The following is a 26,964-nucleotide window of genomic DNA, read 5'->3' as shown; positions in this document are numbered from 1 at the left end:
GTTATACACATTAAGGGTTGAATGAAGTGGAACATTTTTAAAATGACTCATAAGTCGGGAAAGATCAAATTGACTATCCTCAGTATAAGCAGGATACTGAGATGTGTTCCCATGTATTTCATCCCTATCCTTTCTCTTCCTTTTAACATATCTGCTGTAAACGGATGCCTACCTTTCTCAAAAACCATGGAATCAGATGAACAGTATCTCATAACCTTCTCTGCTATAGGGGTATCTTCCGGAAAGGAAGATATGGAATAATGTGTCTCACCTATGAGCATCCCACTTCCAATCCCTGAGGACCCTCTATCCAGCTGATGGTCCCTCTCTTGTTCACACCCAGGGTCAGGATTCAATAGTGATGGCCATTCCCTTGCCATCTGCAAGGGGAGTAGAAGTGAGAATACCCTCTGGTTTCTCACAGGGCATTGTGATGCAGTATATGTACGAAGACCGTCCATCGAGCCAAGGCGAGTTGGCGGCCGAGTCGAGGTCCACTGCGCCCCCTGTCGAAGAGTTTTCCGAGCAGGTGGAAGGGATATCTATCTGATGAGGAATCTGCGGGAGAAGAATCCATAGAAAGAACATTAGGGTAAATCATTTCTTATTCAGATATAGTATAGATATAGAGTTTTTTGATCTTTTGATTCTTCGGTAGGGAAATGTGCGGTTCACTTCTTCCCTAAAGTAATTAATAAATTGGTGATTGCATGTCATGATGAAATTCTGCACAAAGGTTTTGAAATGTATACTCCGAGGCACATGCAGGGTAATGTAGTTAAGTGTGAAGAGGATTATATAGGGTCTTTGAAGGGAAAGACGACTATAAGATGTATGTGTCATGATGCCTACCCCCGGGCATCAGGACCAAGGCCCTCCGCTCCGGGAGCAGGCATCCAGACATTTGTTTAAACTTCAGCAGCCCCGGCTAGGGGCTGTCTGGGTTCAGTCCTGCCACCTTAGGCGCCAGGCTCATAGACTTTACTTACCTGATGCAGACCATGCTGCAAAGGAGTCCAAGCCTACATGAGGCCTGGATGGAACTATTTTGTTACAGGGACTATTTTTTACTCGGGCGTGGCTCTAGGGAACTTCTTACCTGGAACTACTTTGGAGGCTATTTAAACCACACCCGAACAGCAGCACATGCTTCGCGTTATTCTGCATCCAGCAGCGTGACGCTCACCGTGCCTACAGCCAGCATCCAGTCTTCTGCCACGCCCGTGTGCCTGCAGCCAGCATCCAGTCTTCTGTCATGCCCGCCTCGAATCCGGAGCTCCTAGAATAAAGAAGAAAAGGACAAGGTTAGAAAACAAACTTATTTCAAATTCCTCACCTAATTCCGGAACCATTTCATCTCCGGACCTGGAAAGTACATCAGTCCTGCACGCGTCGCTTTGCCAGCTCCAGCACGGCGCCATACTCACCAGTTCTCACAGCATCTTTCGATCTGGCACTGTCTCCATCATTTCTTCGCCGTAATCCGGCACCTAGGGGGGACATAAGAAAAAACAAGGCGAGCCATGGGAATCAACAAATACAACCTCTTGCCACCATAGACTTACCACCGGCGGTATTATTCCATAACTCCACATTTTCATATGCCGCATCTGTAAAGAGGGAGAAAAACAACACGTTAACGCATGCAATAGTTACCGGACAGCGTTGGGTAACACAGACTCTTACCTGAACGCCAGCAGCAGCTACGAGACCTTCTTCTCACAAACTCAGTTGCAACTTAAGGAAGGAAGGGGACAAGAGTGAACATCTGGCACATTGAACTCTTTCATACTTACCAATCCCGTCGGGGACTTCAGAGTCAATACTTACCGGAACTCTCCCAACGCCTTCAAACCTGTGAAGTAACTGGTATCTACGCGCCCCTGCCAGACACGCAGGATGGAGAGCTCATCTTTTACGAACATAAGGTGAGGTTACTAAGGGGATATCGGAGGTGATTAGTGGGGGAGAGCGAGAACAGTTGGGAGGCCATCACTAAAACCCACAGGTGGTTAATCCCTGTCTCCACTTGCAGGAAAATACTTCTTCGGGTCCAGCAGACAAGACTAGGCGGGCCAGTCCAGACAGTCATCTCTGCACTACGCATCACGTTGAAGGAGACCGCAGCGGTCCGGGTACGATCGACACCCCTGTGGGGTCCAGGTGAGCGTAACAGTATGTTGGATGGTCTGGTGTGCAGGAAAGTTGCATTTGAAAAATGGGTATTTGGGCTTGGTTGGCAACCACTGTTGGAATCCGTCCAAGATTTGGGAAAAGTAGAAGGTAAATTGTTGTCCAGGTATTTTCGAGGGCACACCTGTTTCTTAAATGGCAAAATGAGAAAGGTATTTTGGGAATTTGATATGGTACATTGTGATGCCAGTAATGGATGGGTTTTTGATGGATGCTAGAGTGGCCAAAAAGGGGTAAAGGAGAAGACCTTTTGGAGGTTTGCTGACTGCAATTAAGAAGGTTCAGGGTCAGTCAACTAAAAGGATTAGGACAATTTCATGTGCACCTTTTGCAACTGATGTCAATGACTGGGTTGGTAGGGTTGAAACAAGGTATCTAGTGGTCCACATCTATGTCAGTCCGGTTTGTGTTGATGTAGATGAGGTGATTAATGAGTTGGACATTTTCTTTATGTAGCAGTCTAGTAAGAATGGTAAAGGATTGATAATTATTGCCGGAGACTTTAACTGTTGGTGTCCAGAAATTGAACTACCCTTTGAAGAATTGGCTCAGAACTAAGAGAAAGACTATGAATTAACTTGGGGGTTTTGGGGGAATAACAAATGGTATGATCTGGGAGAGATTCCTGGCAAGATGGGGATTTTATCTGCTTAACTCCCACTTAGCCTTGGGTCCAAGCTGCAACCAGCGTGATTTGGCGGTGCCTCTTCCTCTGCTATAGTTTATATATTCTTGGCAAATATTTATCATAGGGACATCTGCAATTTAGTAAATTCAGGATATATTAATGTTGTATTTAACTCTTCAGGTAACAGGTTGGCTCAGTTTAGTAAGAGTACTACTAAAGTGAACCGATATATAGCAAAATGGTGGAATGAGTTGTCAGTTGGGAAGAAGGTTTTGGTGTGCTCTCAGGAGGATTTCACTAATACACTAAATATGTTAAAGCTGAAAGCGAACTCCGTAGTAAAGTGGAATCATAACATATTTGCTACAAATAAAGTGAAAAGTTTTGAATAAATAATAAGAAATGCAATTTCAGAGGTGAGAAATTCCCCTTGCATTGACTGGAGTGTTAAGAATAAAAAAATACGTATTTTACATCAAAGATTCGAAAATTGGTTACATTGGAGAATTCGGAAGTATATAAAAATAAATCCAGAATTCATTTGTAAATTTGGTCAACAAAGATGCCAAAGCTATTTGGCAGAGTCAAGTGAAATCCCAACCCTGCTGTGTACCTGAAAAAGACTGGTCGATCAATTTTTCCTCTGCTTTTTTGCAGGAGGCAAATTATATGGGATCGGGAAATAGAGCTACAGTCTTAGGGGAAGGGTGGAAATAAAAATTTGATAGGGAGGATATTATGTTGGCCATAGAGAAATTGAATGGCTCTAGAGCCTGTGGACCAGATGGTATGATGGTTTGTTAAAGAATGATATAGACCGATGGTCTAAAAGTCTATCTAATGTGTTTACGCAGGTATTGAAGTCTCAGACTATTTGTCGGTCATGGAAACAAGCAATTATAGTACCCATTTTTAAAAAAGGTGAAAGGGAATCAATCGCCTTTGAGTTACCGTCCAATCTCCCTTATCGATATTTCATCAAAAATCTCTTGGTGTTGAAAGATCTCAAGAGTTTGGCAGTAATTATAGGAAGATTTAACAAATTTAGAAATGGCTATAGCGAAGGGATTGGGACCGTGATGAGTAGGTTGGTACTGTGCCTGTTTAGAGCAGGCTTGGAGTGCAACATGCAGAAATCTGTATGCAGCAAGCCTGGATTTATCCTAGGCATTTCGATAAGGTAGATAAAGATTGTGGAGAAAGTTGGGTGGGTGGAGGATAGATCCAGCCTTGTTAAACATGCTTCTGTTATTTTACCCCAACAATGAGATTAGACTTTAATTGAATTGTGCGGGAGAGTTAACAAATGCACTGAAATTGGTTAAAGGTGTACGGCAGGGGTGTGTGATGGCACCAGCACATTTTAGTATATAGATAGCTTGCTTGTGGATTAATGCATGAAATTTAATAGTTTTCCACCCAAGTTTAATGTGTTGAGAGCACACTGCATAGATTATACAGATGATATCATTTTTCTGCAATATACACCGGCGGATCTACAGTGGTCACTCTCTGGGATTGTGTGGTATTTATGTGAAAATAGATTGCTTGTTAATCCTGAGAAATCCCTGATATTGACAATCAGTAGCCAACGGAGACTGTACACTTGATAAAAAATGTTAGATTTAAATAAGTGGATTCATTCTGCTATTTACGTTTCATTTTTGCTGTTAAAAACAGTGTAAAGAAACAATGAAAGAATGTAGGTGAAAATACGAGGATCTATTTCTTTCATGAAATCTTTAAAGAACAAATGATGTGCCTGCTCGATGCTTCCATTAATAGAATTCTATCAAATAGAAGTGTTAGCAATGGTTTTGTATGGCACTGAATTAGTGGGTTTTTCAAGTAGGAAGTTGGATCCTCTCGAAGGTTGCATTTGGAGAGAGGTCCTGGTTTATCTAAATCGGTATCAATCAGTGTTAGAAGATTGGAGTTGGTTATTCAAACTTGGTTCTCATTGTATGTCATGAAAAGTATAGGGTTGTATTAGAAAAAAAAAGTGGTCAAAGTATACATTTATGTTGCATGATGGGAGACATAATGAGAATGAATACTAACATTAACATGCAACATTTTTAAGCAGCACTGTGAAGGATTTATGAAGAAAGTAGATCTTAGTAATCATGACTCAGTTTGGGTCATGAAAAAGGTGTGGTAAAATTAATGATAGCAATGACCCAATTAAAATTGTATAAAGATAGGTCCTTCATAAAAATTATTTTTGTGCACAACCTCGTCAGAAATGAAACCATGTCTGAAGAAATTCCGTTTTCAGGCATATAGTTCATGTATATGCCATTTCAATTAAACGGTTTACTAACATTGGCGGTTATTGGCCCCAGATTGAAAATTCCAAAAGAATTAAAAACCTGTAGACTTTACGAATCTGATTGCACAGAGACGTTACTGCATTTGGTTTCGAATGCCCGCAGTTGATGAATGTTATAAAGTTACTGGGTCCATTCATACACTCAGACTCGGCTGTAATTACAGTAAATCTTTGGAAGAGATTTTGGAGGGATCACAACTGTCACTAGTAACTGTCCCTGTAAACATTTTGATTATTATTTTTTAGGAATTACAACTTGTGGAAAGACAAGGAAATTAAATGTTGGAAATGTTTCTATTTGATGTAAATGTGATGTGGTGTGAAGGCATCATGAAGCAGACACAGACAACTGAACTGAAGTTTAGGCTACAAACCTCTATTAAACAGAAAAAAGGTTGCAAAAAGGCATAGCTTGCCTTATGCCAAGGTGGGATTTCCCTACCTAAATGAAACTAAGCATAGTCTACCTCAGGAAGTCCAAAGTCGGTGTCTGTGTCCAAAAACCTATGCTTGCACTCACAGCTATTTGTATGTAATGTGTAGGGATGTCAGCGTCAAAATGATAATTGTTCAAATAACAGGTCAGAGCTTCTTCCAGCTCTTGGGTTGTAAAGGGGTCCCCTTCCCCTAGGTTTGAGAGTTCACAATGCAAAGGGGCTCCCTTCCCCAAGCTTTCAAGTCTTCCATCCTCTTCAAAACACAATTCTTTGTGATACGTTCCAGCTCTTCCGGTTTAGATACCTTTCACCAATTTCACAAATTACAGTTCCTTAATTTCAGTTCACACAGTTTCCTTTAGATTTAATCATCAGTTTCTTTGCAGGTATTTTAAGTGGCTTTTCCATAGGTAGGTGTCCTCTGTCTAGGCGCAGTTATTGGACCACATGGTCCGCACCATTACAGGTCATGCGACCAACACACCTTACTTGCCTCTTCTTCCTTGCATGCTCCTTGCCACTGTTTCAACTCTACAGTGGTGCTTGATTTATTCTCATTTCACTTCCTCATGATGCTTTACCATTGCTTGTTTTGTCACTATTCACTTGTTGCATTTTCACTTGTTCCTATGGCTCCTGCCAATGCTTGTTCTCCCAAGTTACTCAGTTCTTTATATCGTTAGATTCCACAAAACTGCTTTCTGCGAACGGTATTCAACAGTACTTGCTTTCATTCAGATCGGTATTCAAAAGTGCTCGCTTTCATTCAGATCAGTATTCAAAAGTTCTCGCTTTCATTCAGATTGGTATTCAAATGCGCTTGTTTTCATTCAGATCAGTTTTCCGTAAAGTTCTCACAGGTCTGACATGCTTGCCTGCTGCCCTGGTGTCCCTCTGCCTAGAGTGACTCACCGGTCCGTGCTTATGGTGATCCAGCTCTCTCGCTCTCTTGCTCTCTCACTCTCTCCTCCCTCTCTTTCAGCTCTCTCTCTCTTTCAGCTCTCTCTCTCAGCTCTCTCTCTTTCTCTCAGCTCTCTCTCTCAGTTCTCTCTCTCTCAACTCTCTGTGGCTTTGCTCCCTCCCCCCGATGCTTCTCTCGCAGCTCAGGCCTCACTCCAAAGCTTTGCCTGGTCATGCTGGCTCCCTTTCTGTAGTCCGCCACAGGCCTCCAGCTTCCGTCATCCTTGCTTCACGATGCATACACTCTGCATCTATTTGGGGCTCTTGGTACTCTGTCTGCCATGCCGCCTTGCAGGAGAGGTCTACGCTTTTCCAGCAGTCTGTAGATCTGCTTCCACTGCTACCATCATTTTCCCTGTTTTTGCTGCTTTTAAACCTCCCGCCAGGTTGATTGGTCCAAAAAGGACTAGATCGCTTACTGCTGGCTTGGGCGGTCTATATTGTACTTGCTTGCCTCCTCATGGTCCCAGTACTGTGTGTGTGTGTGTGTGTGTGTGTGTGTGTGTGTGTGTGTATAAAAGGAATAACCAAACTCCTGGTGCAAGCCACCCGAGCACACCAACTTAACTTAGTGCAGCAATTCGTGGACAAAAGGGTTGAGGAAATTAAGCACCTTCCTGTAACACCTGCTCACTTACCAGTGAACCCACAAGCCAAAATAAGAAAAAGTCCAAAAACCTGCCCACTACTTACTTCTGCTATAAACAAGCCCTCTATGAACATCGCACAGTCAATACCCCCAATTATGCCATCCCTTGGGACAAAGACTGTAGAATGCGCTGACATTAAAATAGCTCTACTTAACACCAGGTCAATGAATAAACATGCTCAAAACATCCATGATTATATCATCCAGGACAATCTAGATATCTTGTGCCTTACTGAATCCTGGCTCAAGAACCAGTTGGCCCAACAATTGATATTGTAGTTCCCCCAGGCTACAATGTTTTTTTATAGAAACAAGAGACCTGGGTAAGGGAGATGGAGTGGCTGTAATAGCCAGAAACGAGCTACACTTAGTCCATCACCTGTTCATTGCCAAGGGTGGGACACCCTCCTACTCAAAATGAGACACTCTAACAACAACTGCATTTATATTCTAACACTCTACCGCCCACCTTCTTTGAAAACAGACTTCAGTGAAGACTTGGTGCAGATACTCAACACACTAGACAGACCTAACTCAGGTGACTTTAACAGATGGAGAGATAACAACAAAGATAAAGAGGCCTTAGCTTTAGAAAAAGACCTAAAATCCATCAATTACAGGGTGGTAAACAATGAGCCCACCACAAACAAGGGAAACAAGTTGTACAGGGTTATCTCCAGCAAGTTAGACATTACTACACAAAAAACAGTTCCCTGCATCTGGTCAGACCATTATAAAATAGAGTTAAGACTAACTCCTAAATCTAAACCCAAGAAAACCGACAACTCTCCTAAAGAAATTCTAAATAGAAACTACAAAAATCTCACATCTGATATCTTAGCACACACTGTTGCTAATAACATGGAGATCACCACAGTCAAAGACCCTTGCTATGACATTGTTGCCACATGAAATAGTAAATTCCAAGAACATGTTGAATCACATGCACCTCTGAGACAAAGACAGATTCGACCCAATGTCAAGCACCAAAAATGGTTTAATGAAGAAACCAAAAATGTTAAAAAAAGAGAAAAAGTTCAAAAGACAGTGGCAAAAAAGCCAAACGGAAGAAAACTTAAAAAAACAGAAAGACCTAGACACAAAGTACAAAAACAAACTCACAGAGGCCAAAGAAAACGTTTTTAATGAGCAAATCTCTGGGGCTGCTAACTCCACGGGCAAGCTATTTCAAATGTGTAATTCAGTGGAGAAACCCCCATCTCCTTCCCCCAACACCCCTCTGCTTTCAACCTTCACAGGATGACTGAGAGAGGGTCCAACTCCCTTTTTCTGACAATACTCACAAAAACCGAAAGGCCATCAACCTATGCCAGGTCTCCACCGAAGCACAATCTGTTATGAACAATTTAGATACCCCTATCTCACAGGAAAATACATTTAGGTTTAGCCCTCTCACCTTAGATTAGAGGAAACTAAGAAGCTACTCTCTTCTCTTAGGCAGACAACCTGCTCAGAAAACATTCTTCCACCTAAGATTGTGTTAGTAAACATTGACATCTTCGCACCACTCTTCTGCAGAATGATAAATACCTCTTCTAGAGACAGAAAAGTCCCAGCAGCCATCAAGGTAGTGACGGTCATGCCTTTAGTAAAAAAAACAAAAACAGGACTTGACCAAAAAGAAAAAAGATCTAATCTTCGCCCAATCACTAACTGTAATCTACTCCTGCACAAAGTAGCAACTAAGCAGTTTCAAAAATACGTGGACGAGCAAAACCTGCTCCACGCACAACAATCTGGGTTTAGAGGTTCACACAGTATGCAACTGCGCTGCTATAACATCTTGGAAAAAGGAAACACTGGTATGCTGATGTTTTTAGACTTATCAGCAGCATTTGATCTGCTAGATCATCACAAACTCCAAGAAGCACTGGCACTATCAAGAAACTGCTCACAGGACGCCATAGACTAGATTGCCTCTTTTCTGGCAGATCACAGCTCAAAGATCCACTGGGGCGATACATTCTCTAAACCCATAAACATAAACTATGGTGTAACCCCAATTTATATCTTCGATGTCTTTGCTCTCTACTTAACAATGTAGGCGTGTTATTTACTAACTTTGCAGACGATACCCAGCTAATTTGTGGGTGTAACAATAAAGACAGTTGTGCAGTCAGAAATATCTATAATATAATCAAGGCCTGAATGAAATCTATCTGGCTATGCCTAAACATCAGTAAAATAGAGCTTATGATCTTTGGATACACACAGGCCAGGGCTAAACTCAGCTCTGATTATACTGAGTTTACTATAAAAAACTCCAAAATCTCAGTTGCTGACAAAGTAAAAACACTGGGCGTATATTGCGAACATAGATTAGGAGCAAATGCCCATGTAGCTTACCTTAAGAAAAACTGCCGATACTATTAAAGATTACTCTGGCACATAAGGCCATTCTTAAATGAAAAAAATTGTACCACAATTGCCAGAGCTCTCATTCTTTCGAGGCTTGACTATGGAAATGCGTTGTTGATCGGAGCTAGCAAAGGTTGCATAGCCCAGTGTTAAGTCACTCAAAATTACGCCGTGAGGGTCATCAAAAGAAAATCTAGAAGAGACCACGTCACAGACAATCGAAAAGCCATTCACTGGCTTGGCATAGAAGACCGTATCACTTCAAGTCAGTCTCAGTAGTCCATTACTGTCTCAATGGCACCGCTCCAACATACCTAAAGGAGCAAATATCACCATACCGACCTGGACGATCCTTGAGGTCATCGGATCAAGGTCTAATGAAGACCATCCGTGTCAAAAAAAACAACGGACTGCGACAATCCTTTCCAATCAAAACCTCCTTAAAATGGATTTCTCCCAGCCACGCTTCGACTAGAATCCAACTTTCTCACATTTAAAAAGAAATTAAAAACTTTACTCTTCAAGTAATTGACTTAGCGATCTGACTTAGGAAAGGCTCCTCCCACACCCCTGTCTTGTTTCTACCTGACTTTGTTTTGTGCTTGTTTTTATGTTTGCACCCTGATGCCTGTGGGCTGCGGCGCACTAGAAATGCACAAATAAATAAATGGGGAATACTGCGTCTCATCAAAGGGTGCCTCACCGCCTCTACCCATGTCGCCTCCACCCAGGTAGGTCTTCCTCTCATATCCACCCCCAGGGTCAGGATCCGGTAGCGACAGCCTTTTCCTAGCCACCTGGGAGGAGGATATCTCGGAAAGTGGTGAGGATGCCCTCAGATTCCTCACATACCCTTCCCCTATGCGGGTTGGATCCTGATGTTTTACACGGAAACCAAGAAAGGAAGTTGACATTTCCTTGATCTCGACCCTCTCGGTGTTCCACAGTGAAACAATACGGTTGGAGATCCAAGAACCACTGCATAAACTTGCATTTGTCTCCTTCCATTGGCTAATCCACAATGAAGGCTAATCCGTGATGAGTCTAAACTTCTGCTTCAACAAATTATTTTTGATTGACTATATATGGACAATATAACGGAGTTGTTTTTCTCTTTCAGGAAGAGTTTACTACTTACATATAGTATTGGGTGTTCCAAGCCATCATGGTCTTGGGAAAGGACAGCTCCTAGTCCCACCAGAGATGCATCCATTTGAAGGATAAAATCCTTTGAAAAGTAGGTCACTTTTAGGATGGAGCTTTGACAAAGGGTTTCTTTTAATGTTTTGGAACATGTCTGATCTTCATTATACCTGATCTTCTTGGGTTCTGCATTTTTCAACTCATCAGCGAGTCTAGCGGGTTAACTTGAAAAATAGGAGATGAACCGACAATAATGGCCGATCATTCCTAAAAAAAAAAAAAAAAACTAAGATATTTTTTGTACTGGGTGTAGAGGTGTCTAGGACTACTTTACCCTTTGCTTATTGCGGCTGTACCATGTAATGCCCCACAAAGAATACCTAAGTACTTACTGCAGATTGAGCCAATTTACATTTCCTAGTGTTAGCTGTTAACCCCGCTGCTCTCAAGATTCGCATGACTGTATAGAGTGATAAACATGATCTTCTCATGTCATACGGTGGATTACAATATTGTCTATGTGGGCCCTGCAGAATTTAGAGTATGGTTGTAGGATCTTATCCATCAACCGTGGGAATTCTGCAGGAGCCCCATGTAATGCAAACAGGAGGATTTTAAAGTTGAACAGACCTAGGGGCATTTCAGTGGCAGTTTTTCCTTTATCGGGGCCGTATAGTGGAACCTGCCAATACCCTTTTGTAAGGTCTATGGTGGAGATATTGACAGCATTGCCAAGCCAATCAATGAGATCATCAATACGGGGCATCGGGTAGGAATCAAATGCAGATATGGCATTGACATGCCTGAAATCAATACAAAATCACTAACTTCCCTCAGGTTTGGCCAATATTACAATGGGGGAAGACCAGGGGCTATTAGATGGTTTGATAGCATTAGCTTCAAGCATCTGCTTGACTTCCTGGGTGTTGGTGGTTTTCCTTGCCTCGGGTAGTCTATAAGGTTTTAGGTGTACCACTTTGCCCTCAGGAGAGCAGATGTGGTGGTTAATTCTTTTCACGCTCCCTGGCTCCTCTTTGAATAAATTTGTAAATTGTAGGAGTAAATCATACAGATCTTATTTCTGGTTATTACCAACTCGGGCCGGATAAACATCTTTCTATCAAGAGTCATCAGGTAGTAAACATGGCAGAATAGTGGTAGTGGCCTTTTCTTTCCATTCTTTTAAAAGGTTGATATGGTATTTTTGGGTTTTTAATCAGCGTTTTGGTTGGCAAATATTCTAGTTAGAAGGCCCCCCTTCTCTCCTGTTCTTCTGTTTCTTCTTCTTGGCATCATACACCTGGCCACCCTCGGTCATTCAGGCCCTGCCACCATCTTGCACTTTCTCCAGGCCACCCTCTGCACTAGGGCTTTGTACCCATACAGCTACCCCTCCCACATTTCTTCTGCACTTATCAGATATACATTTTCTGACTAACTTTCACCTGCCACTGGCTGGCTGCACTGCCATGGTTTATCGCCCTTATTTATTTTATTTAATATTTATTTCTGTTTTCTCTCCTCTGCTCTGCACTTTGCTCTCCCCATCGCCTTCCATGCACTTTCCCCCTTTTCCATGCACTTGCGCTTTCTTAAATGTCACTGGGCCTAGTAAGATCACTGGTTTTTTTTGTTCTTTCTTGTTCCCCTCCCTTTTTGCCTGGTCGCGCTCTGAAACACTTGTGTATGAGCGTGATATAAATAAAATAACATTTCTGTCTGTTCTAGCACCTCATAAGGTCTGTGCCATTTAGAGATTAGTTTATTCTCAGAGGTCGGTAATAGCACAAACACCTTTTGTCCCACCAAGAAAGATCTTAAGGTGACCTTACTATTATAAGAGGTTTTCTGCTGCTGTTGTGGTTTGGCCTAAAGATCTTACTACGGTCATGTGCTCTTTAAGACGGTGGGCAGTGGAATTGGAGCTTCCTCCCCTCCTTCCCAGGTTTCTCTCAACAGATCAGGATATCTCTGAGTTCCCATCCGTATAATAATTCAAAGTGGGAGAATCCTGTAGAATCCTGGGGGTTGGGAGGAGGTCTTCCCAACAGCAAATCAAGCCCAAGCTACCATCTGGTCCCAATTCCTTCCGTTTTGTTCCACTAGCTTCCATAACATAGTTTTCAGAGTTTTATTAAACCTTTCTACAAGGCCATCTGTCAGTGGGTGGTATGTTGAAGTTGTTAAGGTGGTAATATGTAAAAGTTGTTTCACTTTCACTTCCCCCATGAGATTGCTCATCAGTGCAGAGCCCTGATCCGTTAACTTTTCTTTGGGAAACCCTTCTTTTGAAAAGAAGGGGAGTAGATGCTTTAGGATCTGTTGGGTGGTGTTGGCCCTAAAGGGGGGGGGGGGGGGGAGTCTTCTGGATACTGTGTGGAATAGTCTACTACTACAAGTATGTATTTGTTCCCGAACTTAGATGTTTTCAGGGGTCCTACTATATCCATGCCAATTCTGGAAAACAGAATTTCCATGATTGGGATTGGTTGTAAGGGTACTGTTGGTGGCATGTGGGCGCTGGTCTTTTGGCAGATTGCACATGATTGTACAAATGTCTTACTATCTGCATGGATTCCAGGCCAGTAGAATTTGTTGAGGATTTGTGCCTGTTTTTTTTTTCTGTCCTAGGTGACCGCCAGTCAGATGGGAATGGGCTATTTCCAGGATACCCTGCTTATGACTCTTAGGTATGACTAATTGTGTTCTAACCAGGCCCCCTGAAGTGGTGTCTCATCGGTATATCAACCCATGATTTTAAAAGAAAAAGGGTCCCCCCTTCTCACAGCCTTCTCGTTCTGGTATGATTTGCAGTAAGGCTTCAGCTAACAGTGGGTCATTCCGTTGGGCAAAGGGTAGGTCGGGAGGAGTTTCTGGTTCTTCTTCCATGACCATTCCATGTAAGACCCCATGCTGGAGAAGGAACACGTTACTTACCTGTAACTCCTGTCCTCCAGCATGGGTCTTAAATGGCTGCACATGCAAGCCCTCCCACCTTCCCCTCTATGGCTCTTCTTGGTTCTTACTGCCTTTTTACGTTCGTGACCAAATCTGAAGATGGTCACCAGGGATGGAGCTTAGGAGGACGAATGTCATTGGCCGGGGAAGTATAGCCCAAAGTGACAGCAATGGACTATAGAAGTGACAAGCAGTTTTAGCTTTAAAGCAGAACTGCTTTAATGTTACTGAAAATTCCCAGTTTGACAATGGGGAATATTCATGAACATTTAAGACCCATGCCGGAAAACAGAAGTTTTACAGGTAAGTGACTTCCTTATTGTGTCTCAGTTTGAGCCTTTGCATTCTATTCCCATCAGACTTGTCACATTGGAGACTGCCTTTTTGGTGACAATCACGTCCGCTAGAAAGGTCATCAAATTGCAGACACTCTCTGGTAAAGCCCCTTGCCTGAAATCTATTGAAGAAAATGGCTCCCTAGGTTTTTTCAAAACATGGTGTCAGAATTTGATCTGAGCCAGAGCATCAACCTGCCAGCGTTCTACCCTCCACCCCATCCTTCAAAGGACAAGATGGGGCTCCACAGATTGGATCTCAAGACGGCACTGAGTTTTTACCGGGCCAGAATGGACCCTTGCAGGAAAGATGCCCATTTGGTTGTGGGTTTTTAACAAACTATATCTCAATGGGTAGTACTGTGCATTTCTGAATGCTACTCTACAGCGGGAAAGAAGGTTTCAGCAGGGCCGCTGGCCCCCTCTACCAGAAGTGGTCTTCTCTTCATACGTTTGTCAAGCATTATTGCTTGAACTTGGCCCGTGTGGCATATGCTCGCTTTGGTAGGGTGGTCCACCAGAGCTTTTTGGTGAAACGTCCATCTCTCCTCCAGCATGGCTACTGCTTTGGGAGTCTATCAAGATGAGGAATCTGTGGGAGAATGCAATCCATTGAAGGATTGCACATGAAAGCCCTCCCTTGCATTTGTGATTCTTCAATGGATGCAAGCTACCAGTAATGTTCTTTCTAGAAATTCTTCTCCCTTAGATTCCTCATCAGCTTCCCAGCCTACCCTGCTTTGAAATCCACAGTCATAATTGCATTCTGCAGTCATGGTTCAGCGGTCGATGACTTGAGGGGCAGAGTGCTACATTTTGGGCAGCACCTGTTGGCTGACAAGACTACCCTATTTCTTCTGGTTTTGTCTCCAAGATTAAGATAAGGAAGAATAATGTCAGCAAACAACTGTTTGCTGTCCATTGAAGGATTGAAGCAAACAACTGTTTGCTGTTGCTGTGATTTGTTTTGTTTCTTTGCCTTTCCCCATTACTGTATGTTTCCTCTCACAGGTTTAGCCTGGGGAGGGGGAGTAGAAAAATGGGGAACCGAGGTGTGGGGGCATAGTACATCCTTTTATACGAAGCACAATGTCCCTTCTGATGGTGGAATGGCGCAGCTGTATACGATGGAGTCGTCGACGATATCCCGCTGTACTATTCCCCCTGTTATAATTCTGAGCAGCTGACACTGGGTAGCTATCTATCAAGATCAGGAATCTGGGAGAAGAATCCATGAAAAAAACATTATTGGTAAGTAATTTCTCCATCTATTACGTCTGGCTTGGTGCAAGCCTGAGTAAATGGCCTGTTAACCAGAATAGGGAAGAACATAGGTTAAGAGATACTGAGTCTGCTACCCGTACGTTATGTGGAAAGAATTGGTAGTTGGATGGTGTGTACTGTATGAGTAGGTATTTTCTTTTTATTTTATTGCTTATAGCGCAAACCTAACGTAAGAGCAACAGAGCATGTTACAACAGGATTGTGACAGAATTGGCCTGGGCATTTTATACAGTAATGCAGTATTGTTGGTGGAGGGAGAGAGAAGTGCAATTCTATGGGTATTGAATGGTGCAGTAAAGCCATGCCCCTCACAGCTGGATGATGCATAGTTAGGACGTTCCTTGTTAATGTACCAATTAAATGTACCATAGCCAACTTTTCTGTATGAGGCTCATTGTGTAGAACCCCACAAAATCCCTGAAGTTTCTGTGCTGGAAAGCCACGTTTCCGGGACAGGAATACTATGCCTGTTCCCTGACCCATTTCTGCACAGCTGTATGGTAAGAAACCTGTCACCTCCTTTGCTGCCTCCTTCCTTACTTAGATTATTTGGTAAAAGGATGCAGGTTCAATCCACATAAACCACTGTTGCAGCTTCAGTTGCACTAATCTTAGGATATAACACTTTGGGGCTTGAACCTGGTTTGTGTTCCACTGAAATTGAGGTTTTCAAAAATCGGACACTATACAATGTAACTTCTTTTGACTGACATAATATCAGTTGCATTTTCAATTCCCCTCCTGGCAAATAATCTCTCTGATCATTGAAAGTTATACAGCTATGTGACAGAGTTGTCTTGCAGTTGGACACACCAGAATATTACAACCATTGTCTGCAATTGTGTGTTATAGGGTCCCTGAAACATAAATACCTTAGGATGTAGTCCCCTAGTGACTGTTAAATCTGTGGATGCACAAAATGAAACCTACTACACTTTAGTATGTATCCCATTGTGACTACCCTGTTGTGCAGTGCCTTAGACAAGGGACTGCCAACAACTCAACCTCTTTGATTTCTTGAATTAGGACGCAGCCCATGATTGTAACTCCAAGGAGCGATAGCTGGGATAAGAACAGCTTCTGTTGCAATGCAGACAGGGAGTATCACTTTACATTAAAATGCAAACATTCATATTAACAGTGAGGATCTACACAGTAAGTGTGAGTTCCTTCCAAAAATAGTCTGTGAGGAAACCACACTTGATATGATAATGTCATGTCATTTATAACGTGCCTGTACACCAGTGTTTCTAGGCGCTACAAGACAAGGGAGGGAAGACAGAGGACAAGACAAACTATTTTACTAGGCCTTGTCATTCAGATTGTGGAAGTGCGAGAACGAGAAGTGCAAGGAGAGAAGGAGGCGGGGTGGAGTGCAAGGGGAGGGGAACTGGGTAGCAGTGCTCTAAGTGCAGGCAGGGCAGCGCGGCTCTGGGTAGTGCACGGAGACAAGGGACTGTAGTATTACAGGGTGACTGATCAAGAAAGAGTCTGGTACCCAGTGAGACTCTGAGGGGAGCATAGCAATCAGTCGGTACAGCAGACAGGTCGGCCGGGTGGGTCAGCAGGGAAGGGGGATAGAGAAAGCAGAGGAGAAGAGGACGTTTTTCAGCTGCTCCTGGAACTTCAGGTGGTCCGGCTCAAGTTTAAGAGGAGCAGGGAGGCCATTCCAAAGAGAGGCACCTGCAGAGGAGAGGGATCTACCCCCCACTCTCTGCATGGAGAAGCGGCTGACCCGTAGAGAGTTGGAGGTAGCCGAGGGCTCGAGAAGGCAGGTATTTTGGAAGTGAGTATTGGATATAGTGCGGGCCCCGGCCCAAGAAAGTCTTGTGGATAGTGCAAAGGGTCTTGAACTTGATCCTTGCAGCCACCGGGAGCCAGTGGCGAGATTTCAGGTCTGGAGAGATATGGTCCCTGGGCTTGAGGCCAAGGATAAGTCTTGCAGTCCTGTTCTGGATTAGTTGCAGAGGGTGGAGAGTAGAGGAAGGCAGATTGAGAAAGAGGCTGTTGCAATAGCCTACAGATAACCAGGGCTCTGGAGACCGTGAACTCACTGAAAGTGAGAAAGGGAAGAGTCCCTTTGAGTGGGTGCAGTTGGTAGTGGGCCTTCTTTGCCTTGTCCGAGATGTGATTAGTTGCAGAGAGTGGAGTCAAAGATGACACCAAGGTTTTTTGCCTCATAGAAAGGCGATGAAAGGGGGCCCAAGGTGGGGGGCCAGAGTTGGAGAGGGAAAGCAGGAGCAGTGGTCCCACTGAGAACAATATGTTTTACTAGTAATAAGGCAGTGATTGTTGTAGGAGCACCAATCCTGAATCGGAGATGGACTGCCAGGAATGTGCGAGAGTGGAGAGGAGGCTGAGGGGAGCCTGAAGGAAAGCTGAGCATCATCCGCATAGCAATGCAAGTTAGAGAACAAGGTAGAGATCAGGTGGGCCAAAGGGGCCAAGTAGAGGTTGAAAAACCAGGGTGAAAGGATGGAGCCCTGGGGGATGCCACAGGTAGAGAGGGAGGTGGCGGATAGAAAGGGACTAAGTTGGACCTGGGAGGGGCGGTCCAAAAGGAAGGTCAACCACTCCCAGGCCTGATCTGTGATGCCCAGGTTCTCCCGAAATCCATTGATCAGGATGGTGTGGTTGACCATGTCGAAAGCAGAGGAAAGATTTGTTTGAGAGCAGATCTTCACAGGTGTTCAGGAGAGCAGTTCCCATGCCTCTGGCAGCTCTGAAGCCAGACTGATGGTCATGGAGCCAACTGACCGATTCAGTGTGGAGAGTAAACTGGGAAATGGCCAGCTTTTCCAAGAGTTTGCCCAGGAAATGAGTGATAGAGATCGGGCGATAGTTTACTGGGCAGGTAGGATTGGCATCCGGTTTCTTGAGGAGGGGGTGCACAAGGGAGTGCTTAAGGGGAGAAGGGGAAGTTCCAGTGGTGAAAGAGTGATTACAGAAATCGGCCAAGGCTGGAGCGAGGGTGTCAATGTGGTCCTTGATGGTTCTGGAGGAGCAGGGGAGCACCTGTTTGGATGACACTTTCATAGATCAGACTTGTCTAGAAACCTTGTCAGGTGTTGTCAGAGAGAAAGGGGAGAAAGGAGGAGGAGACGGAGAGGTGGCCAAAGCAGTGGCCGAGAGAAGAAGAGGAGATAGAGGACCGGCTGTCCTGAGTTTTAGTGGAGAAGTGAGGGGCCAGAACTGTTCAAAGGGTCTGGGAGGGAACAGGAGAGGTGGAGAATGCAACAGGATTGGCCAGTTCCTTGCAGATTTTAAAGAGTTTGCCGTGTTGGAGACCGCAGAGACACAAGCTTGAATGTGTGCTCTCTTCTTTGACAGGACAGAGAGTCTGTATTGCCTTTGGAGCAGGCGGCAGGGCAGTTTGTCAGAGGATGTGCACAAAGCCCTCCACTTCCTCTCAGTCAGCCCGCACTTGCGTTTCAGGATGGCACGGTCTGAATCATACCAAGAGTTGCACTAGTCTTCAGCCGGATTCTCATGACGGGGGCAAGGATGTTCAGGGTGTTGGAAATGGGAAAATGCAGATTAGAAAGGGCTGTGTCAGGGTGTGAGTCGGCTGCAGGAGTAGGAGGAGCAGAGAAAGTAGAGGCAAAGGCATCAACTGACACACGCTTCATGGGCTGAATGACCGAGAAGGTATGTGGCAATGCTGGGGGTTGAGGGGGCTTTGCCTGAGGGATAGCGAATTTCAGATGAGAGGAGAGTACAAAGTGGTCAGTCCGAGAGAGAGGAGTGGTGAGGGGGCGAGAGAGGGGGATGTCTGAGGAGATGAGAACATCCAAAGTATGTCCGGCACAGTGTGGCAGACCACAAGGCAGAATGGAAAGAGTGTTGTAGAGGTTGCGGAAAACCCCAGAGGATGGATTTGAAGCGTCCAGGTGGATGTTGAGGTCTCTAAGGAGGAGCGGTTGAGAGGAGACTAGAGGTCGGCCCGTTCAGAGAGGAAAAAGTGGCCTGTAGATGATGGCCACAGTAAGGGGGAGGCCCGGAGAGATAGAGAGCCTGCAGACCAGGCATTCAAAGGAGAGGAGTAGACTGCATAGGAATGACAGAGGCAGATACCCACTCTGGAAAGATCAGGGCTACTCCACCTCCAGGACGGTTAGTTCTGGGTTCTGAGAGGATCTTGCCCACAGGGAGGAGAGTGTCAAAACTTATGACAGAACTGGCCGTAAACTTTGTCTCTGTGAGCGCTAGGACATCTAGGTCGAGTTCTTCGAGGAGTTGACATATGTCAGAGGAGTGTTTGACAACAGAATGAGAGTAGTAATGTGGAGCAGGTTGCCACATTTAAAAGCCTTCTGTAGAGGAGTACATGCTTGAGGTACCCCCTGCAGAGGTGGTGGTGGGGCCCGAGCGTGGGTAGAAGAGGAAGATGAGGGTGCCAGAGAGGTGGCGGAAGGAGTAGCAGGAAAAGGGAGAAAGTTGATAAAATGTGGGAAACGCCCATCAAAAAGGAGGAGCTTTGGCTGAGGGCCCTGAACCAAGACGGTGCCATTCAGATGGACATTAATGATGGTCTTAGAGGAGTGGAAGGGGGCAAAGAGGACCTCCCACCGAGTGCCACCGTTAATGGGAGAGGAGGAAAATGGAGTGAGAACAGAGACCATATGCAGGGGCCATAGGTCTGGAGATGGGACGCCAAAGGGGATGTCAGTGAGTCTTTCTGGATGAAGCACTGGTGTAAATATTGGGGATAGGGAGGCCTGGGTTGGAGACCAGGTTGTCCCTCTTGAACATCTTCCTTCCAGACCTAGTGAGAGGGATAAGGGCAGGAGCTAGAGTAGCAGTTAGAGAAGATGGGAGAGACAGAGAGCACCATAGAGGGTTCGAAAGGAGGTAGGTGGAGGAGAAGGGTGTGAGAGAAGAGAGAGTCGTACAGCTCTGTGCCACACAACTCAGAATGCGCAGGGGAGGAGGAGGAGGAGGAGGAGGGGCCCGGAGTCACAAGGAAGACACAGGAGGGGAACAAGTAACTCGCAACAGTAAAACAGCACTCCTTGCTGTGGGGTTTGGGGGAGATCTAGGTGGGAGCGCAGCACAATACAACACACCCAGATTTGACTTACCTGAATAGTCTCAGCAGGTTGATGATTGCATGCTACGTGCTACCACAGCGGACACCGGCAGACACCACTGGAGCTGTCCTTAGCCTCTGGTCTTTGGCAGAGGGGGCTGCCAGGCAGGATCTGCCTGGAAGCTGTCAAAATAACGGCCCTCTTCTCCAATAGGAACGCAGCAGGGGGGGAGGGGAGAGGAACAGGCAAGCGTAGACATGGGAGGTTGGGAGGGAGAGCGGGAAGCCAAAGGCTGCAGCCCTGGAAATGCAGCAACATTGTTTAATTATTAAAAACTAGGGGCCTAGGAACAGGCGCTGCAGCCTTGGAGGTGTGCACAGAAAATCACTACCAAGATGGTAGAGTCCAAGAGTCTGCAGTCAGCCTGCTACTCGCCGCCAGCCAGGAATCCTCTGAACACGAACGGACTTAAAGCTTCAATTTGAAATTGAAACTCAGTCAAGAACCCCCATCATCCCACATGTATGTACCTTTCGTTAAAAGTATAGTTGATCTTGTTTATTTGCCTTTTTTATTTTGTACTGGAAATGTAATCTATTTTTCATTACTATTTAGGTAATAACTGACTTGGAGGATCAGCTGAACCAACTGAGTGAGGAAAATTCTGATTTAAACAATCAGAATTTCTTCTTATCCAAACAACTGGATGATGCAACTGGGGCTACAGAGGAGGTGGTAGACCTTCGGAGTGAGATTGACCATCTGCGCCGAGAAATCACAGAGCGCGAGATGCAGCTGACCAGTCAGAAGCAGGTGTTTATGCTGAAATGTCTGTGCATGAAGTGTGAGGCCTTTAGGCTTGTTGTGAGAGCCTTAACATTGTTCCTGCAAAGATCCCAGGGCATTTAAGAATATCCTGAAACCAGTTTCTAAGACCATCTCTGTCTCTTGTATGTGGCCCTACATTTTGTTTCCTTGATGTTTGTATTCTTTTAAGCAAGTTCAAAACTAAGGCTAGATAGTGTCTCTTGTTCACTTCCCTTTGGCTGTAAGAGTGTTAGCCTCTGTTTGTTTGAGCCTCCTTAACTTGTTTCTGAGAGCTTCTGTATTAATTGATGCAGCAGTGTATGGTGTGAAACATTGAAGCTTACCCCTGATAATTTCCCTCGACTTAGTGCCCAATACAAAGTGAGAAACAAGTCCCTGCAAGTGTCTCCCCTTCTCACCAATCGCAAATGCTACAGATGGCTATTGCGATGTGACAAATGGAAAAATACATTTTACAGATTTTAATGCTCATTGGTGGATTTGGGATTGGAAATGGTATTGACCCAAATGGTACAGAAACTTGGGGGTGGAGTTAGATTTGGGTGAATAAGTGGTGGGGCGGGCAGCTAAAGCTGAAAAAGGATGTGCAACCATGGTTGTGTTTGTTGTAAGCAGTGGAATGATGTCTGATGGAGAGGATTATAAAGGAAGGAAGTTGTGTGGTTGTACATAGGCATGCTCATATGTCTTTGGAACTTGTGCTGGGAGTCTTTGTTGGTATAGACCAGGCCTGTTGAGCTACTTTTTCTCTGCAGACCATGGAGGCATTGAAGACAACCTGCACTATGCTGGAAGAGCAAGTGATGGACCTAGAGGCCCTGAATGATGAATTGCTTGAGAAAGAACGCCAGTGGGAGGCCTGGAGAAGTTCTTTGGAAGATGAGAAAAACCAATTTGAGTGTCGACTTCGAGAAGTACAGAGAATGTTGGACACAGAGAAACAAAGCAGGTATGTTGAACAGTCCATACTGTCCAGATGTGTGCCGTTTAAGTGAATTAAGCAGAATGAAGTTTATTATCAATATCTTTCAATTCAGATCCAGTGTCTTAACTCTTTTTTCGATCAAATTCAGCAGTTATCAGAGGTTTCAATGGAAAGTATATTTCCTGTCAAAATGTTGGAAACCTCGCAAGCATTTAATTGTGACCTGCTTTAACTCTGCTTAAGTGGGACTTTATGTAACCTTTCATAAAGTCCATTTAGAAACAGGCACTACCAGGCCTATCCTATGAAACAAATAATTATGTATTCATCTGTACTCTTACGTCCCGTCCCCTTTCCTTCATACCGCATGGGCGTCCCTTCCAAGGGACGGGAGACGGAACCTTATTCACCAGAAAAAACCTTCTTCCCCTTGAAATTTAGAGGCATGCAGGTGTGCGGCCCAGTGAGCATGCGCTGCCCTGACTCCGCCCTCTGGCGCCACACCTCAGTCCCCATTTCTGCATCGACGGGAACGAGCCAAATTCACCAGCGCTCCTGGGTTTGTCTTCGGCCATGTAATTCCACGCGCAGCTACTTCTTTGTCTTTTTTTGTCTTTTTATCATTCAGATACCCGGTCCTCAGGCGTCACGCTCCTCCCCGGCTCATGTTGACTTCGCAGGTGTCCATCCTGCAACAGGCTCTTCCCAACTTCAGACCCCCACGCCCTCTGCCTATGATGCCTTGGCCCAGACCACGGTTGGCAAGCTTGTACAGCGTGTGGCTCGTTGTCCAAGAAAGCACTGAAGAACAGACTAGCCAGGTGGAGGGAACTCTTCCCGAAGTCGCCTCCAGAAGACCTCAAGAACTTCGTTAAACATCGAGCCAAGCCCAAGGTAGGGCCGATATTCTCCATTGCACCCCGCAAAGGAGACTCCTTCCCAGGGACTCTCCCGCGCAGGAGGGTCCGATCAGGTCCTTAAACCAGCATGTGCACCGAGGCTGCTACAGTAACCGGCCGTCTGGCCGAGGGATCCTTGGATCCTTCCGGTGGTAGTGTTGAGGGACCGGAAGGTTCTTGTACTGGGTTGTCATCTGAGGGGGCTCTGCCCTTGTATCGGCAATATGGCTGAGGGGCTACGCCCTAGTACCGGCAATACACCTGAGGGGGCGCCTAAACGCAGCTCTATTGAACCCCGGGTCGAGGGTGTCACACCTACCGGGCCTAGGCCCGAGGAGCAGGTAGGCCTTGTGATCCAAACGCAAGAGTCTTGGATGAAGCTGGGCCCAGCGGGCCGAGCAACACGTCGCAGGCACGTGGCAGGCAGCTTGACAAGATGGCTGCCATGCCAGACAGAGGCACCCGTCTGATGCCATTCCAGGAATTCGGCAAATAACGAGTGTCAAGGTGGGACTGGCCTCAACAGCCTATCCCTCTTTTGCGCAGGGCAGCTTCCCACTGCGTCCATATGGGCAGGGTACGCAGAAGCTCCCAGCTACCCCGTCAGCCCCACGTCAACACCCCCTGTCGCCTCTTCGGCCAGTGAAGAGGGGTTCTTCGAGAGGTTTGTCTGCCTCATGAAGTCACCTCGGATGGGGGTTATCCTCAAGGACGCCATCAGGAAAGTCCTCCCTGCAATGCTAGCGGCACCACAAGCACCTCTGCCGGCGCCCCAGACCACAGCACAGCCGTTGCCGCCGGCTCCCCAGCTGCTGCCTCAGGCAGTTCCGTACCAGCCTCCGCCACCCCTTCAGCCTCTGGCTGCGGTCCCTGTACCCCAGCCTCCGGCGCCAACTACTGCTCCTCCTCCACAGAATCCTCCTGATCCTCAGGATACAGATGAGGAGGAGGATCTGGATACACCATCCTCAGCCAGGGCCTTCCACGAACGGCTTGCAGGGTTGTTTGAGTATCTGGGCCTAACCCAGCCAAGGTCAAGCAGCCGGCAGAGGGGGTTCTGGCTGAAGTCCTCACGCAACACCCCTCTGCCAAAACGGGGATTCCACTGCAAACCGATGTAGTCTCCCTGGCCAAGAAAGGTTGGCTCAAGCCCCACTCTGCTCAGCTGGTCAATCGGCGCCTGGACGCCAAGTACAGGCATGTGGAAGGGGATACACTCTTGCTCTTGGCCACACTCCTCTGTGATTGCTGCGGCATCACTATACTCCAAGCCTCAGTCGTCCTCAGCCGCCTCCTCTTCTGCGGCGCTGCTAGGCAAAGAGGAGAAGATCTTGGAGGTGTACGGGAAGAAGCTCTATTCCAACGCCTCCTTGCATCTTCGTCAAGCCAACACTGATGCCATGCTGGCTGCCGCCAACCAAAGGTTATGGCGGGAAATTGCGGACTTCCTTCCGAAACTCCCTACTCTGAGCCAATCACGCTTCATGGCGGGGCTGGCCGAATCCACCGTGGCCCATGTTGACACCTCTGGCTGTGCCATCTGTATCGCCACGGACATGTGACGGACAGCCTGGCTCCAGGCAACAAAATTCAACTCGGACGTCCAGGAACGCATATTAGATCTACCGTTCGACAGGGGGTGGGGGCGGGCTCTTCCACTCCTCCGCAGACGAAGAACTGGACAAGAAGAAAAACAGCTCACAAACGGCCAAGTCTATATCCATCTTGACAAAGACCACGCCCAAGTCGTACACCCAGTCACAGCAGCGCTCCGACAGGGGGCGTATGTATGGATGGTTCAGAGGCTTCCTGGAACGGAGATCCTGGCAGCCAGACCGCTCGCCGCCTCAGAACCGACGCAAGCAACAAAAAGGGGGCGGGGTGAGTAAGGGCTTTTTCCAGTCCCCCTCCTCCGCGACAGCCTTTGAGGGAAAGAAGGCATGACACGCCCCTCCAGTGGGAGGCAGGCTTTCTCTTCACACACATTTCTGGCACCAGAAGTTTGCGGGCCCATGGATCTTCTCCGTAGTATCCACGGGGTACCGCCTCCCTATCCCAGCATCTCCTCCCTCCTCCACTGCCACAGGTAGGGATAGCAACTCTTTTGTCGGAGATCCGTTCGCTCGTAGAAGGCCAGGTAGTGGAGGAAGTCCCAGCCTCCCAGCGAGGCTTGGGCTTTTTACTCCAGGATTTTCACCATTCAGAAGAAAAACCAGGCGGGCCTGAGAGTCGTGCTGGACCTTTCAATCCTCAACCTCTCCTTACCCCTGCAAAAATTCAAGATGGTTACACCAGCTTTTATAGCTGAGACATGGTGCAAGGGAGACTGGATGTGCTCCCTGGATCTGAAGGACACATACTTGCACGTCCCGATTTGTCAGCCCCATCGTTCTTTCCTAGGGTTCAGGATCATGGACTACCATTTTCAATACAAGGTCCTTCCTTTTGGCCTCAACTCGGCACCCACGGTCTTTACATGCTCATTAATACGGTGGAGGCCCTCCTCAGAGCGCAGGTCCTCCATATCTACCCATACCTCGACGACTGGCTCGTCGGGATACATCTTCGGAAGCGGTTTACCACTCTTCTCCAGCATGGGGTCTGGCATGGATTCACATGCTCATGAATATTCCCCATCGTCAGGCTGGGAATCCTCGGTAAAGAAAAAATCAGTATCAGTTTCGTTTCTGAATTGTCTTTCTTAGTAGTAACCAATCACTGGTCTCTGGGTCATACTGCCCCCAGCCAATGACTTCCCTCTCCCTAAACCCCCCCCCCACCCCCCCGGCAGACATCCTCAGATTTTTACCGCACGTTCAAGTGTTGGGAGTCCTCGTGCTATAGCTCTCGAGCTTTTCCTGCGTTTTCGTGCTTTTTTCAAAGAGATTTTCAAATTTTTCGGTTAAATCGAGCCTCAAGTTCCACCGTTCTACTTCTGATCAACGGGGACCCGTTTCGGAATTTTCTACGCCCCTCAAGGGTGAAGTTGTCATCGAGTTACGCTTCTTGGAGGATTCCAGAAGATATGAGGCCTACCATGGACATGGCCCAGGACAAAGGAAGATTGACGCCCGGATCCAAGCTGTTCAGGAACTGCCCTGGATGCGGGTTACAGAATGTTTTCAAGGAGGACGAGCATTTGAGAGGTCTCTACTGCCTTCATGAGGACAAGACGCACGTGTAAAAGGACTGTGCGTTCTGCAAGAACCTATCGGAATGGACCATGAGGGATCATTGTGCCTGCCTCACCAGCTGGTTGGAGAAGGGCCCAGCAGGTGAGAAGAAGAAAAGGTCAGAGCGGTCTTCTGTGAGGGCGCCCCGGCAACGGGGGCCCAACAGAAGGCTAAGCACCGCGAGTCCGCGGGCACCGGGAGCGCCGAACGGTCGGGCTCTTCGGCTGCCAGGCAGGGCACGCCTTTCCCGGCACCATCAACCACGAGCCAACACTCTGGTTCGGGGAAGAGGAAATCCGAGAACCCGGGAAGCTTCTGGAGATGCCCCAGTCGATCGCAAAGGATTCAGCTGAGGGGGAGCAAGGCGGTGACCCTCCGCCTAAGGTGAAGGCCTCAAGCGCGCCCAAGGTGGTGAAGGCCTTGATTCACCCGGCTAAGGCCTCTATCGAGGGAGTCGCGGCTACCCTGACGAAGCCTACGGTGGATACACCAGTGGAGGCGACCTTGGGGCCCAGAGTTTCCCTGCCACCGCGGAGGGAATCCTCTTTGCAGCCCATCGAAAAGACCCCCGTGAAGGCCCCGGTGGAAAAAGAGATGGGGGGGGGGGGGGTGGTGGCCATTATGGACACAGATTCAGCCTCTGAGGAGGAGCTGGTGGAAACCGTGAAGAACCTCAACGAGCAGTTCAAGAAGGTACGATCCCACGGGAGGGATCCCGAAAAGGCGGTCGAAGAAAGCGTCGGTGGCGCCGACGAGGCCCCAGTGGAGGAACAGCCTTCCCTCCCGTCACAGCCATTGCCCGAGCCTCAGG

At 46.6% G+C, this 26,964-nt stretch overlaps 1 protein-coding gene across 20 annotated transcripts in view; it reads left to right on the top strand.

Moving 5' to 3' along the window:
- Positions 1-26,964, top strand: part of CIT (citron rho-interacting serine/threonine kinase) — a 2,264,529-nt gene that overhangs the window by 1,237,837 nt on the left and 999,728 nt on the right. For all 20 annotated transcript variants that reach the window (XM_069619729.1, XM_069619715.1, XM_069619714.1 and 17 more), the window contains 2 exons: positions 20,944-21,141; positions 21,912-22,105. In XM_069619729.1, the coding sequence (XP_069475830.1) occupies positions 20,944-21,141; positions 21,912-22,105 (392 nt within the window). The remainder of the gene's footprint in view (positions 1-20,943; positions 21,142-21,911; positions 22,106-26,964) is intronic.

The sequence above is a fragment of the Ambystoma mexicanum genome, chromosome 10, assembly GCF_040938575.1.
Source record: "Ambystoma mexicanum isolate Mex_15411 chromosome 10, UKY_AmexF1_1, whole genome shotgun sequence".
NCBI classification, from domain to species: Eukaryota; Metazoa; Chordata; class Amphibia; order Caudata; family Ambystomatidae; genus Ambystoma; species Ambystoma mexicanum.
This window is presented reverse-complemented; position numbering and strand designations above follow the sequence as displayed.